General features: G+C 40.5%; 1 protein-coding gene across 1 annotated transcript in view; it reads left to right on the top strand.

Moving 5' to 3' along the window:
- ccdc102a (coiled-coil domain containing 102A) overlaps nt 1-13,742 on the top strand; it is a 63,285-nt gene that overhangs the window by 32,221 nt on the left and 17,322 nt on the right. The window contains exons 4-6 of the mRNA XM_070830109.1: nt 6,942-7,183; nt 8,665-8,773; nt 13,532-13,648. Of these exons, the coding sequence (XP_070686210.1) occupies nt 6,942-7,183; nt 8,665-8,773; nt 13,532-13,648 (468 nt within the window). The remainder of the gene's footprint in view (nt 1-6,941; nt 7,184-8,664; nt 8,774-13,531; nt 13,649-13,742) is intronic.

Here is a 13,742-nt window from a genome sequence, read left to right as displayed (position 1 = left end):
CTCTGAGCTTCATGAATCCCCGCGATAAATGGGAATATCTCAAGTTGACACATTTTCAACTCCCACTGATATGTCTTCATGTCAGTTTGCGCACCAGGTGAATTCCTGTCTGCTTGAGTTTATCCATTGACTTTGTATCCAATTGAACCATCACAAAAAATTGCCTTGCATTTTTCAACACACAGTTACTCTTTTTTCCACTGAGCAAGTTTCTTTTTGCCTGAGACACTTACATCTCAGTAGAGTAGACAATAGACAGTAGATATACAACATAAAGACAAGACAAAGTGCTGTAGTAATTCTAATTAATTCTAATTACATTATAAAACATGTTGGCAAAGTAACCAAACAACATTACGATTGAGACAGAAGTGCAACACAGTCACATTCAGTGGAGATCCAGACTTTAATCCTGTCTCAAACACATGAATTAAAGCACATTAATGAACATACACTGATAAGTGAACAGTTAAATTATACAGCCTCTGCATTTTGTCCTATACTAACAAATACCCGCTGAACTCATGCTCAGTCTCAGCTCCACTTTGTTTTTATTGTTAATTAAAAAATGCTAGTCAAATCAATTTTACACCTTTTATCCTTTCATCATGATGTTATATGGTGAAAACAAGCTCTATTTTGCAGCTTCTTTTATGCATTCTGGCACAGATTGATTCAATCTGGGATACAGTGACACACAACGTCAAACTAATTTGGGCTAGGGACATAAAGTAATGGGGCAGATCTCAACTACGCATCTATAAGGCATCTCCATAGTTGCTACTACATAGATGCTACAGAATCTGTTTACCCACCAACCTGCCTTTGTCTAACAGTTTTGCCATGATGCTGCGGAGACTCACAAGGTCCAAACAACACCAGCATGTGCTCTCATGGCTGGTAATTATGTATTCCACCAGATTTACTGAGGTCAACCAATTTATGGCTGTCAGTGTTGTGGGGAAAAGTCTTCGCCTCTGAAAAGCAGGCGTAAACACGCTGCAGATGGAATTTGCCAGAGCTTCAAGGGATGTTGTAGTGGGCACTTGCATGAAATATAAGCTTTTATATATATGTGTGTGTGTGTGTGTGTGTGTGTGTGTGTGTATATATATATATATATATATATGACTACAAATGATTAGAAACAAAAATTAACCAATTAGGTTTTCATTATTGAACACAAAAACGTCTTAGTGTAATGCTAACGAAAAGTGGATGTATGCTGTGGTTTGTGTTCATCAATTTTTCATCAAGTCAATTCACTAACGGTTGCAACTGAACTTTTTTGTGTGTTTAAACACTTAAGTCTTTCTTTGGCTGTATTTACGTCAATATTAACACTCATATCAACACCATGTCCACCTGCTCTGTGTGCCCCCCAGTAAAAATCCTTGTAGCAAATCCGGCCCTTGGTCTTGTTCTGCGATACATTCACTGGTTCCAGTCACAGCAGTAGTTGTGGTCCCAGTAATAGCAGCAGTACTTGCAGTCCTACTAACAGAAGCACTCTGTTGTCCCATCTGATAAATCTGCTCTGACCTCCTGTGTTTTCCAGTGAGCTCCCAGTGTGTGTGTAGAGCAGCGGTAGGTTCCTGTTTCTTTGGCACTGTATACTATCTCACCACACACACACGCAAATAAACCCACACTGTACAAACATACATGTGTGAACATGAGCTCTAACCTCATAATGGAGGTGGCTGTATCAAAGCAAGAGTGAATGAAGATCACTGTCATTGCCTATCAGACTTGACCTTCAGCAAGCTCATGCAGGGTTTCCATGGTAACACAAACGCACGCACACACACACACACACACACACACACACACACACGCACACTCACACAAAAATACACATTGAGGCTGTAGCGTTCCAAGTAAACCATGATTGTATGTCTGTCGGTGGTGGCAGCAGCGGTGGTCATGGAATGGCGGCCAACTGGTACTCACACACAGCAGAGCCTCATTTCCTGTCTCCCACCATTGTTCTGGTTCTCACACAGGCTGAGTACTTCCACATGTGGCACAGAACAGTTTGTCTTACTGACATCTGTTACACACCGGGTCCCTCTGTTGGGGATTACCTGTAATGATAGCAGCAGCATCACAGCTCGGTGTTCCGTTTGGCATGCCTCAACTTGACATTATAATAGCACAAATGATAAAGCATCCAAAGTTTTTAAAAAGGATTTTACATGCTTTTCATCAGTCACATCATATCAGTTTCTCAGGAATTGGGGCAAAATGGGATTGATTCTAGATTGACCTCAATGCATCTTTCGAAGACTGAGGGTTATGTGTCATCATCCCAAAGCATGCAGATTCTTATTCTTAAATTCTTAAATCACAGGTTAAAAAAGAATTCAAATAATTCATAATTGGTGGATGTGAAAATATTCCACTGATACTTAATGACATTAGAGAAGGGGGGTTTGGTTGTGAGACCTGACCAGGTAACTCCAGGTGGATCCTATGGATGCGAGCATGCTCCGTATCATCCACGATCACGTGCTGCTACAACCACTGATGGGGAATTTTTAAGGAACTCAGTAGCCTCTGTAAAACTGTAAGATATTAAATGACAATTTTCCACGGTTGTTATCTTCTGTCCATCTATTGCCCAGCTGACTATGGAATGTTTTATTGTGGGTGTGGCAGGTGAAATGTGATTTTCTATAAACTACCCTTTAAAGCATAATAATGAATTATTTTTCTGATGACATTTTTGTTATATTTTTGCTGTTTTCACCGCAGTTGCTTGCTGAGTAATCATCATGGTGCTGCTACATATTAGGGCCTGTTTATGTCTACTACAGTTTGGATCTGGTCTGATTATCCTTGGATTTATTTGGGTCAGTCTAATATGTTGCATGTGAGGAGGTTCCTTGAAGCGTTCTGACTTAAAGCTGTACCGGCAGAGATCTTAATGGTTTGTAGAAAGTCCTAACTGTGTTTGAAGGAAATGGTTACTGTTTTATAACACGCAAAAAAGGTGACCAAATAGACAGACTGAAACAATATTAAAACAAACTGCTAACTCACAGGAAAAGTGCACACATGCACGCCAGTCTGTACGACCATGTGGGGCTTACGACGGCTCAAGACGAGGGGTAGAAAACTGATACACTGTACAGTATGAAGCAATAACTTCCCATGTTAATACTTCTAACCTTTTATATTCAGTAAATAGTCCCTAGATCTTAAGAAATTTGGTATAGGCATTGGACAAAGTATACCAAATTTTTATAATTTTATCATTTTTTAAGAGCAAGAAGGGGAAGGTTATATCTATTCTCTCAGAATAACCCTTTTTGCTGTGAGCATACCAAACATGAAGGCTTGTTGTAATGCTGAGAGAAGAGTCAAGAGAAGTTGGATGAAGGACTTAAAATTGGATGTGTTGAAGTTTTAGCACTGATAGAACATGCTTTGACCCTTTTGTCAATAAGTCATCCAAAATCTCCTCACCAATATCCTTAATCCATGCCTCATTAATGTGGAGAGAAGGGGTTGGCAGAGAAAAAAGGCCGGCCCTTATCTGACCAATACAAAAAACTGACTAACAAGCCTGGCTTAAAACGGGGGTTTTGACATACAAGACGTAATTTTTGGCCATTGAGGAGTGCTTGTCTGCCCAACCATAACCGAAGCACGATTCCAGAATACCCACACTCTGTCATTAGGCCCAATAATAATGAAGGAAGACAGGAAGAGCCAGGCCACCTTCAGCCGTGGGCTTCTGCAGGTGTAGCATGGAGATGCAGGAGGGCTTGTTAGTCCAGACGGTGGACGTATATTGGACTCGATTGTCTTAAAGAAGAAGGGTGTGAGAAAAATAGGTAGATTTTGAAAAAGATGAATAATTTTAGGGACCACTACCATCTTGATAATATCAACATGCTCTACTAAAGAAAGAGAGTGTAGATTCTATTTATATATGGTATGTTAAGATTACCAATCAAACCTAAATAATTAACTTCAAAAAGATGTTTTAGATTTCTGGCATTGTTAATCTAATTAGGAAATCCTAAAGGCTAGATTATCAAGGAAGCCAGAGTGAAGACCATCAGACAGAGGCATGAGCTGTTCATAGTAAACCAGGGAAGCTGTTCAAAGTTCAAGATCAAGACCCAGAAGAGGAGAGAGGGATGTCCTTATGTCTGACAGAATCAGTATCACATCATCTGTATACAAGTGGTACAGTCAGATGTGCTGCACCTTATGATGTAGGGACTGGCAATGATAGAAATGGCCAGAGCAAGGAGCATAGAGGAGAGGCAGCAATTCTTTCTAATTCTGTGGTGTAGCAAGAGTTTGGGAGACCCTTCCTGATTTGAGGATTTGGGACAAGCATAAATCATTCTCAACAGAGTCGATGAATTTTTCACTAAAGCCAAGTTCTCTGAGGGTGGCAAACATGTGTCTCGACTTGATTTGATCAAAAGCCTGCTTAGTGTCCAACATCCATCCAGCATAAGCAGAGTAAGGTAGCTTCACAGATTACCTCTCTCTAACACTCTAATGTTTGTTAAATATGATGTATGCTAAATCCCTTCTTTCACTGAACAATTCATCATCCAGAGTGAAATGGGGCAGTTATGTCTGCCATGGGCTTCATAAAAATTCTACTCCAAACCCAAGAGGGCCACAGGCCTTGCCATTAAGAAAAGAATGAAAGGCAGTTTGGATTTGTTCCATTATAAAGTGAGAATAAATGTTTTGCCTTGCAATCAGCAACATCCACATCAGTGCCTTTAGACTAAGAGAATGAAGTAAAATGAAGTACTGACTACTTTAGGAATATTTACTAAGCTTGCCACAATTTACTGTCATCTGTGGTTTTTGCTAATTTTGCATCACTGCAATTTTTCAATTTATTGTGGTATGATTTGATTTGCACGTGGTGCAGCTAGAGACCTGATGCTGTGCTGTTTTATCAGATGTTTAAAAAGTAATGGAGCACAAAAGAAATTTTCTGCTGCTGAACTGAATATCCTGATGATCACTGATCTAGTGTCACTGTGAGGTCCAAATCCACAATTTTTGCGACAAATGTCTCCACAACTATTGGATGGATTGCTGCAGATTGATTTGGTTCAGACAGCCATGTCCCCCTTTTCATAAATTCAGGAATTCCAATAGTTTTTGTGATCCCTTGACTTTTCCCCAAGCTCCACCAACAGGTCAGAATGTCTTTCATTCTCATTAACCTCCATTGTAGGCCTCAATGCTAATCATAATGAGCACACGGTAACCACGGTGAGCATGTTAAACATTATGACTGTTAACATTAGCATGCTACTGTGTCATTTTAAGTATGTGAGCACACTGATGTGAGCATTTGGCTCACAGCACTGCTGTGAGTAACACATCACAGAGCTGTTAGCATAGCTGTAGTCTTGTTATTCATCTTATCAACCCAATGCATGTTGAGATAAATCAAATACAATACATGCAATACATGCCTAATGTGCATTTCTATCACCATCCTGTCACTGCAGCACAATGGAGCTGTGCTGCTTTATTTTATACTGCCACTAAATAAAATTCTCAATTCATCTTATACTTTTCAACCACATATCTTTACAACTCCCATTCACAGACTTGGATATTTGTGAGGAATTCTCACAGGCAGCATGGTTATTAACTTAAAGAACCACACAGTGTTATGAAGCTTGTGGGAGACAGAGACCTCACATTTCACATCTGGCAGATACTGGGAAAGATACAGGGTGGGGAAACATTTGTGATTTCACTGTTGCAGTGCCAAAACAGACAGATTTACTATGTGGAGAGGACTAAAAGCTCTACATTTCCAATCTAATTTCTGTCAAGGCCATTAAACAAAATGAGATGTGAAAATGTTTGGTCACCAAAACCCACCCAAGATTTTCAGGGTTCTGCTGCGACAGCGTGCTGGCAGAAACCTCAGATGGACTCCTGGATGAAACAGTTTGATTTGCAGCCTTGTAGGGAGGAACAGAGGATGAAGTGGAAAACAGTGAGGAGAGAAAAAATAGAGGCCCATATTTCTGACAACCGTTTGAAAATCAGGGAGCTTCATATGAGTCCGTACAAGAGATATGGGTAGCTTGGAATGTGACTGAAACTCAAAGGAAGCCTTCATCCCTGCTGATGTTTTGTAAGGAGTAATGGAATGTTAAGAGAATAAATGTTTCCCAATGGATTATTCCTGGGACATGGAGGTGGAAACCATTACACACAACAGGTAGCTCCAACCAAGCAATCTGATTGATCAACTAGACCTTTAGGACGTGATCAAATTAGCATGACAGCACACCAAGCCCTGCTCTTCACAATAAATATTACTCATTTCCATGGCAACTTTGTAAAAACGAGTCTATTTGTTGTTAGTTTCAATCTATATGGCCCACTTAGTTTTGATGAATGGAGGGAAGAGGGTGGGAAGAACACAAAACCAAAGAATTACCGATTTGTCGCCTTGTAGTATGCTAATAACAAAATAATGATAAAAGGTGAAACATGATTAAACTTGCCTTTTTTCATTTCTGTCTGAAGGCACCAAATATGCGACACTCACCTTCAAAGAGGAATCAAAGAATGACAAAAACCATCATGAAAGGAATCGTCAAAGCTCCGTTTGAAGGCCTAGGGAGTGAATTGTGCCCAGTTTCATTATTTGAAACATGCTAAATTTCCACAACAGGTTAACGTTTTTCCAAAGAGGACAAAAGTCAGGGGAGGTGTGGTACTCTCTGGAGCCAATGGGTGGATACTTTGTCATTGTGTTAATATTTCTATTGATAACAACAGACTCATCAGAACTAGAGTGCTCATGTTTTTTCTCTTGCTCTGTTGGATATCACTGCAGTGAGAGGTTCAGTGTTATACCAATGTACAGTATGCCCCTTAGATCAACAACAACATTCTCATTTCAACCTCCCTCTCTCTGTCAGGACTTGGAGGTGCTGGAGTCCGTCCTGCGCTCCAGTGCCCCGAGTGGCGACACTCAAGAGGACTGGGAAAGCCGCGGTGGTGTCAATCCAGCCAGCTCTCGCTCATCCTCGTGTCTGAGCCGGCAGGAACGCAGCAGGCAGCTGTGGGAGGACATTAGTACGGTGGAGGAAGACTCCAGCAAACTCAACGCCCTGCAGCTTCGCCTGGATGAGTCCCAGAAAGTCCTGCTGAAAGAGCGAGAGTAAGACAGAAAATCCAAAACAACAAGTTTATGTAACAAGTGTTGTTACTAGTTATTTTGCAGGTTAATATTTAACTAACAAAGCATATTTTCAACTTATAAAAAGCAATACCTTCTTATAGATTAGACCACCGAACAATATGTTAATTAGTTGAAATTGGCTACACAATCACCTACAACATTGTTACTTTAATTGAATACATTAATAATAATAAAGCAGTTTTATAAAAAAGAGACCTATCTGCATAACAAGCACTTTTACTCCAAGACATCTGCTGTCAGCTCTGGAGTTTTAAAGGGCAGTCCACTAATTGTATATATCAAGATCAGTTTACGTTTGATGTGAAGCACTTTTCAGCCTTGTGAAAACAGTTGAGTAACGTCTCCTGTGGCTGTAGAGGAGCTTTGTGGAGTTTGACTGCAAGATGTGAGACACATGTAAGAAGTGTCCGTTCAGTTCTCGACAGTTTCTCTGTCTAGCTGTTAGTCTGTCAGCTCCTGAGAAACTGTGAGAACAGTGGCTGGACAAGCTGTCTTCACCAGGCTGACGAACGGCAGAGATAGTTTTCAAGTAGGCTGCATGGGGGAGATAGACAGAAACATTTGTCTACAGCTAAAGTGCATAACAGAAGAATACAGAGATGTGTCTCAGAGTCAAAACTCTTAATATGTGGATTGAAATAATCCTGATGATGTCTACAGGATCCAGACTTTTTGTAGGATGACCCATACTAAGGACTAACAGTCTTATCTCTTGTGAGTCCTCCAACCTAATGTACAATGCTAAATACAATGCTAAATTAACCCTCTAAATAAGATTTTGAATGCACGACTTCTACTTCTATGTATGTGAAGGAACTCATGCTACTTCCTCCACCGTTCATTAAAAACCTGTGCTGATCTCACATACCATTAAACCCAGTGGGTAACCTTCTCCCATACTAATGATCATTCCCTGCTCCAGCTGCTCAATGGAGGTGGCTTGCACTGTATCTGTGTGTGGTTTTGCTATATAAGGGAATCAGGTTTGTTGTCGGAGCAGCTATAGTTTTGTGCCCTTGATGACTGTGTTGTTGTCAACCTGTGAGGACCAGTGTAACCAGACAATGAAAATTCCTCCTCCATTCCTTCACTTTTCACCCTGTCAGTGTAATGGCCTCCTCCGCTGACAGTTCTGTCAACAGCACAGCAGCTGAAAGCAGGACACGTATAATGCCCGAGTACACTGTGCATCACGCAGAATTTCTTTTTCTAAAATTGTAAAGGGAGGCTGTAGATGGTAGCTGATATTCGTCTAGTGATTTCTGGGATAGATGTTTTCTTGTTGTGAGCTGCACAGGGATTCATAATGCTGAAATGTGAAATGTGAAAAATCCCATTTTGAAGACATCTGCTGACTCAGATAATAACCCACTCGGGCACGAGAGCAGTATGAGTGTTGAAAATCACCAGCGTGTGTTGTGTCTTTGTGTCTTCCCCAGAGACAAGCTCGCACTGAGTAAGAGCATCGAGAGGCTGGAGGCTGAACTCAGTCAGTGGAAACTTAAATATGAGGAGCTCAGCAAGAGCAAACAGGAGGCCTTCAAACAGGTGAGACACCCAGGCTACCCGCCAGGCTACCACTCTGCCAGCCAGAAGGAGCATGTCAGTGTGGATATAAAACACAGACATGTTTTGGGAATTTTTCCAGAACTTTACGTTACCATCACATAGCTGCTTAACTAATGTCACTTCATTTCCATCAGCCTCAGCTAAACTTTGTGCCTAAAATAGTAAAAGTTAGCATGCTAACACACTAAATAAAGATATACACTCCCCTCCAAAAGTATTGGAACAGTGAGGCCAATTCTTTTATTTTTGCTGTAGACTGAAAAACATTTGGGTTTGACATCAAAAGATGAATATGAGACAAGAGATCAACATTTCAGCTTTTATTTCCAGGTATTTACATCTGGATCTGATACACAACTTAGAAGATAGCACCTTTTGTTTGAACCCACCCATTTTTCATGTGAGCAAAAGTATTGGAACATGTGACTGTTTTGTTGCCCTGGTGTGTCCTGTTACATTGATTATTGAAACAATAAATAGCGCTGAATGTCAACGTTCAGTTTCAGATTTGGGTTTTGCCTGTGCAGACTGCATTTATAGTTAGAGGTGTAACCAACAAGAAAACCAGAGAGCTGTCCATGGGTGAAAAACCAGCCATAGCCAGTACAACCATTAGGAATGTCCTGAAGAAGAAAGAAACCACTGGTGTACTAAGTAACAGACGTCGACCGGGTAGACCAAGGAAAAGAGCAGCAGTTGATGACAGAAACATTGTGAGAGCTGTAAAGAAAGACCCTAAAACAACTGTTGGGGACATCAGCATCAACCTCCAGAGAGCAGGAGAGAAGGTGTCACAGTCTACTGTTCGCAGAAGACTTCATGAACAAAAGTACAGAGGCCACACCAGAAGATGCAAACCACTCATTAGCAAGAAGAATAGGAAGGCCAGGCTGGAATTTGCCAAAAAGTCCAGAGACAAGGCTAAAAATTCTGGGACAAAGTTTTATGGACTGATGAGACAAAGATGAACCTTTACCAAAGTGATGGAAAGGCTAAAGTTTGGAGAAAGAGAGGATCTGCTCATGATCCCAAACATACAAGCTCATCTGTGAAACACAGTGGAGGTCATGTCATGGCTTGGGCTTGCATGGCTTCTTCTGGGATGGGCTCATTCATCTTCATTGATGATGTAACACATGATGGCAGCAGCAAAATGAACTCAGAAGTCTACAGAAACATTTTGTCTGCCAATTTAAAGAAAGATGCAATCAAACTGACTGGGAGATCCTTCATGGTGCAGCAAGATAATGACCCAAAACACACTGCCAAAACAACACAGGAGTTCATCATGGGCAAGAAGTGGAAGGTTTTAGACTGGCCAAGTCACCCTATCCCCTATATTTATCTACTAAAGATGAAACTGAAGGGAGTAACCCACCAAAACAAACCACAACTGAAAGAGGCTGCGGTGAAAGCCTGGAAAAGCATCACAAAAGAAGAATGCAAAAGTTTGGTGATGTCAGTGGGTCACAGGCTTGATGCAGTTATTGCAAGCAAAGGATTTGCAACTAAATATTAAGTCTTATTCACTTTAATCTATTTAAAGTCTATCTGTTCCAATACTTTTGCTCACCTAAGAATTTGGTGTTCCGTTACAAATAATGCTATCTTCTAAGTTGTGTATCAGATCCAGATGTAAATACCTGGAAATAAAAGCTGAAATGTTGATCTCTTGTCTCATATTCATCTTTTGATGTCAAACCCAAATGTTTTCAGTCTACAGTAAAAAATAAAGGAATTGGCCTCACTGTTCCAATACTTTTGGAGGGGAATGTACCTGCTTAACATCAGCATGCGTTTAGCTCAAAGCACTGCTGTGCCTCAGTACAGCCTCACAGAGCTGCTAGCATGGCTGTAGACTGTCTTAAGGATATTTGATGTATATTTGTATAATGCAACAGAACAGAGATAATGTTCTATTAAGAATGGAATTAAAGTCTTATTAATTAATCATTGTAGTCTGCCCCGACTTTCATATTATTTCCAACACCATTAATGGAACTCATCACTTGAAATAATTGCTAACTGAAAACAGTGTTTCTGCAGCAGAGTGATGAGAAGGGTGCATGTCTGTTGTACTGGTGGAATCAAGGCTGTGAAAATGCACTTTATACTGATTTTGCAGTGTACTCAACAGTAGTGGTTAGTCCACGCCCTCAATGTTTAGTACCTGACCTATTAGCGATCTGCTTCTATGTGGGCATAATCTGAATGCTGACTTAAGAAATTGTCAGTGATATGGTAGTTACTTTAAGGACGTCAATGCAAAGAAAGTATGAGGTAAATATTAAACAGTCTTCTCAACAGCAGCAAGAAAGGTTTCCTTTCAGAGAAAGCTGGATTTAGCAGAAATGGCTGAACTGCGTCCACACTTCCGGACAGATTCTGTTTCACTTGTCCCATTTGTTTTCCATTTGAGGCCACATGTGCAGCTTGAGGCAGTGAGACGTTTGATGTTGGAAATAGAAGGTTGTCATTCATCATCAGCTGGACTTTAGTTTTGATTCAGGTTTGGTTGGATTTTATTGGTCTCAGGGATTTGGAATGTGTATCTTCAACAAATCTGAACCAAGTCTAAAACTGTAGCTAGCAACAGGGAGGCAACTAATTAAACACAGAGGCCTGCATGTCAGTGCCTTTTTACTGTACTCTAGTTTGCAAGAACCATGCAGCACAGAAAAGTGTTGTTTAGCCACGATGAATCCAGTATCGGGCTGATGGCAGGTTGATATCTGAGAACTTTTTTTTTTTTAACTGAACAACAAATTTAATTTGAGAGTTACCAGAGACTCAAATCCACGATCAAGGATGTGAGCAGGAAAGATGACACACACTATATCACAGATGCTGAAATTAGACACCATTGATTAATCTGGACTGACCAGAATCAGTTCAGGATTAGATTCAGTCCAATCAGAGACCTCAGCTCAATTCTTCAGCAGCTGCACCTTTGGCTCCGTTATGAGTTCCAACTAACACAATTGACTGTATAGGTGATGGGAAGCCTGTGTGGGATCTTTTAGCAACTCCGAATGGTTGGATGGGGCACCTACACAGATGAGGGTATGGTACTATAATACGAAATGTATTGTATGCAAAACTTATAGTGTGGTTTCCTGATATTCTGTATCGCAGTGACATAATGCATACGATAATATGGTAAGAACAAATAACTGCAAAAAAAGAAAATGTTACACAGATATAAATACGTAATATAGTAAATGTACAGTTGCACCTAAAATGATTCAACCCCAACTCACATTATTCAATTTACAAACATTCAGCTCTGTTCAATGAACTTCCTAAAACACAGTTGAAGTAATTTATGATCATCCAAAAAAAAAAGTACTTTTTTAAACCAGAGACCATATCAGTTTATAATACTCAGTCTAATACCGATAATGAGATAAATATTTGTCTGAATTATTCTCTGTAATTAGAAGTAAAATGAAATGATTTGCAGTGTTGAAAAAAATTCAAGCTTCTGTTAAATCAATAGTTTCATAACAACTCATTATGAATGTAAATCTAATGGATGTCACAGGTATATACACTGTATGATATTATAATGCTTTGATGTGCCACACTTGGACAGAAATGCATTTCCCCTCCGTCCCTCTCTCCTTCTAACTTGCATTGATGGATTTGTGAAGATAAGATACGACATAATATGATATATAAATGTAAAAGTTTGGTAATGTACTGTTCACTGACACAGTGGCACCTATGGCCTCAGCAGAAACGGAGCTTATGTTTTGGCAGCGTTATGCCACTTGATGGCAGTCCGGGGCTGCAGAGAGGAGAGGCGTAGGGATGAAAGGGACACAGCAAACGCAGGCCTCATGGAAAGGCTCACTAAATGACAAAATTAGTCGGATAAACCAACAGAGACAGGAAGGAGGGGGATAGGTCAGACGATATGAGAGATGTGTAGATGGTTATGATGGGTGTTTGGAGATAAGCAGGTAGAAGATATGGAAGTGCTGAGGGTGGAGAGGAGGCGGATGAGACACAGGCAGAGATACAATGTTCAGATAAGAACATGGAGGGATGAAAAGGGATTGTAAAGGGGATCGGGTCATCTTTATCTACACGCTTGTTGTCCCAAATATTTCAAGATCATAGGAGATGTTTGCTTCCAGAAATGACCACCTTTTAAAGGCATCTTTTCTTACAAATGTATCGGTAACCCTAAATGTCAAGCGATGCATTTTGAAGCATAGCTGTTATATTAAGTAGTGAAATGTTGGATTTTTTGGTTCATTTTCCAACCAAAGCGTCACGGATTTCTAAAGTAAAGCAATGAAGTTTGTCCCAATGTTTCCCCAGAGCAGAACTTAAGTATCTTCAATGCGAAGGTTTGCACACTTGAAATTTGGCCTCAAGGGAAGCTGATTGAAGTACACGTAACCAAGGTAAACAGTTCCCATAATGCAGGAAAAAATGCCACATGCCAAAAAAAGGCTACCAGGAAAAGGTTTTTCATGAACTCATGTAGTTGAGTGAATAAATGTATGGACAGTACATGTATAATATATGGCCAAAGGTCAGTGGACATGCCCACTAATTATTGAGTTGAGGCGTTCAGTAGAGAAAAGGAAACTTTGTCATGGTTCAGTACTACTGGATTTCAGTGGTCCTGCAATCTTTTCTCAGAAACATGAACTATAAAGGACAAAATAAAAAATCCAGCCTTTTGACATTTTGTCTTTTTTGCCGCTTCCGAACACCATCTAGCTGAACCTGCTGAAGGAGATGCACCAGGATGAACTCGGCCGCATATCTGAAGATTTGGAGGACGAACTGGGAGCTCGAACCAGTATGGACAAGAAACTAGCTGAGCTACGAGCAGAGGTGAGGAGAGACCAGAGAAAGGTGTGGGATGAAGGACGAGGTAATAACAGCACAGAGGAAGAAAGAGCAGTGTGGGTGGAGTGTGGGCTGATGG

This window comes from Pempheris klunzingeri, chromosome 1 (assembly GCF_042242105.1).
Source record: "Pempheris klunzingeri isolate RE-2024b chromosome 1, fPemKlu1.hap1, whole genome shotgun sequence".
In the NCBI taxonomy this organism is placed as follows: Eukaryota; Metazoa; Chordata; class Actinopteri; order Acropomatiformes; family Pempheridae; genus Pempheris; species Pempheris klunzingeri.
The sequence above is the reverse complement of the archived record's forward strand: the minus strand, read 5'-3'. Positions and strand labels throughout refer to the sequence as shown.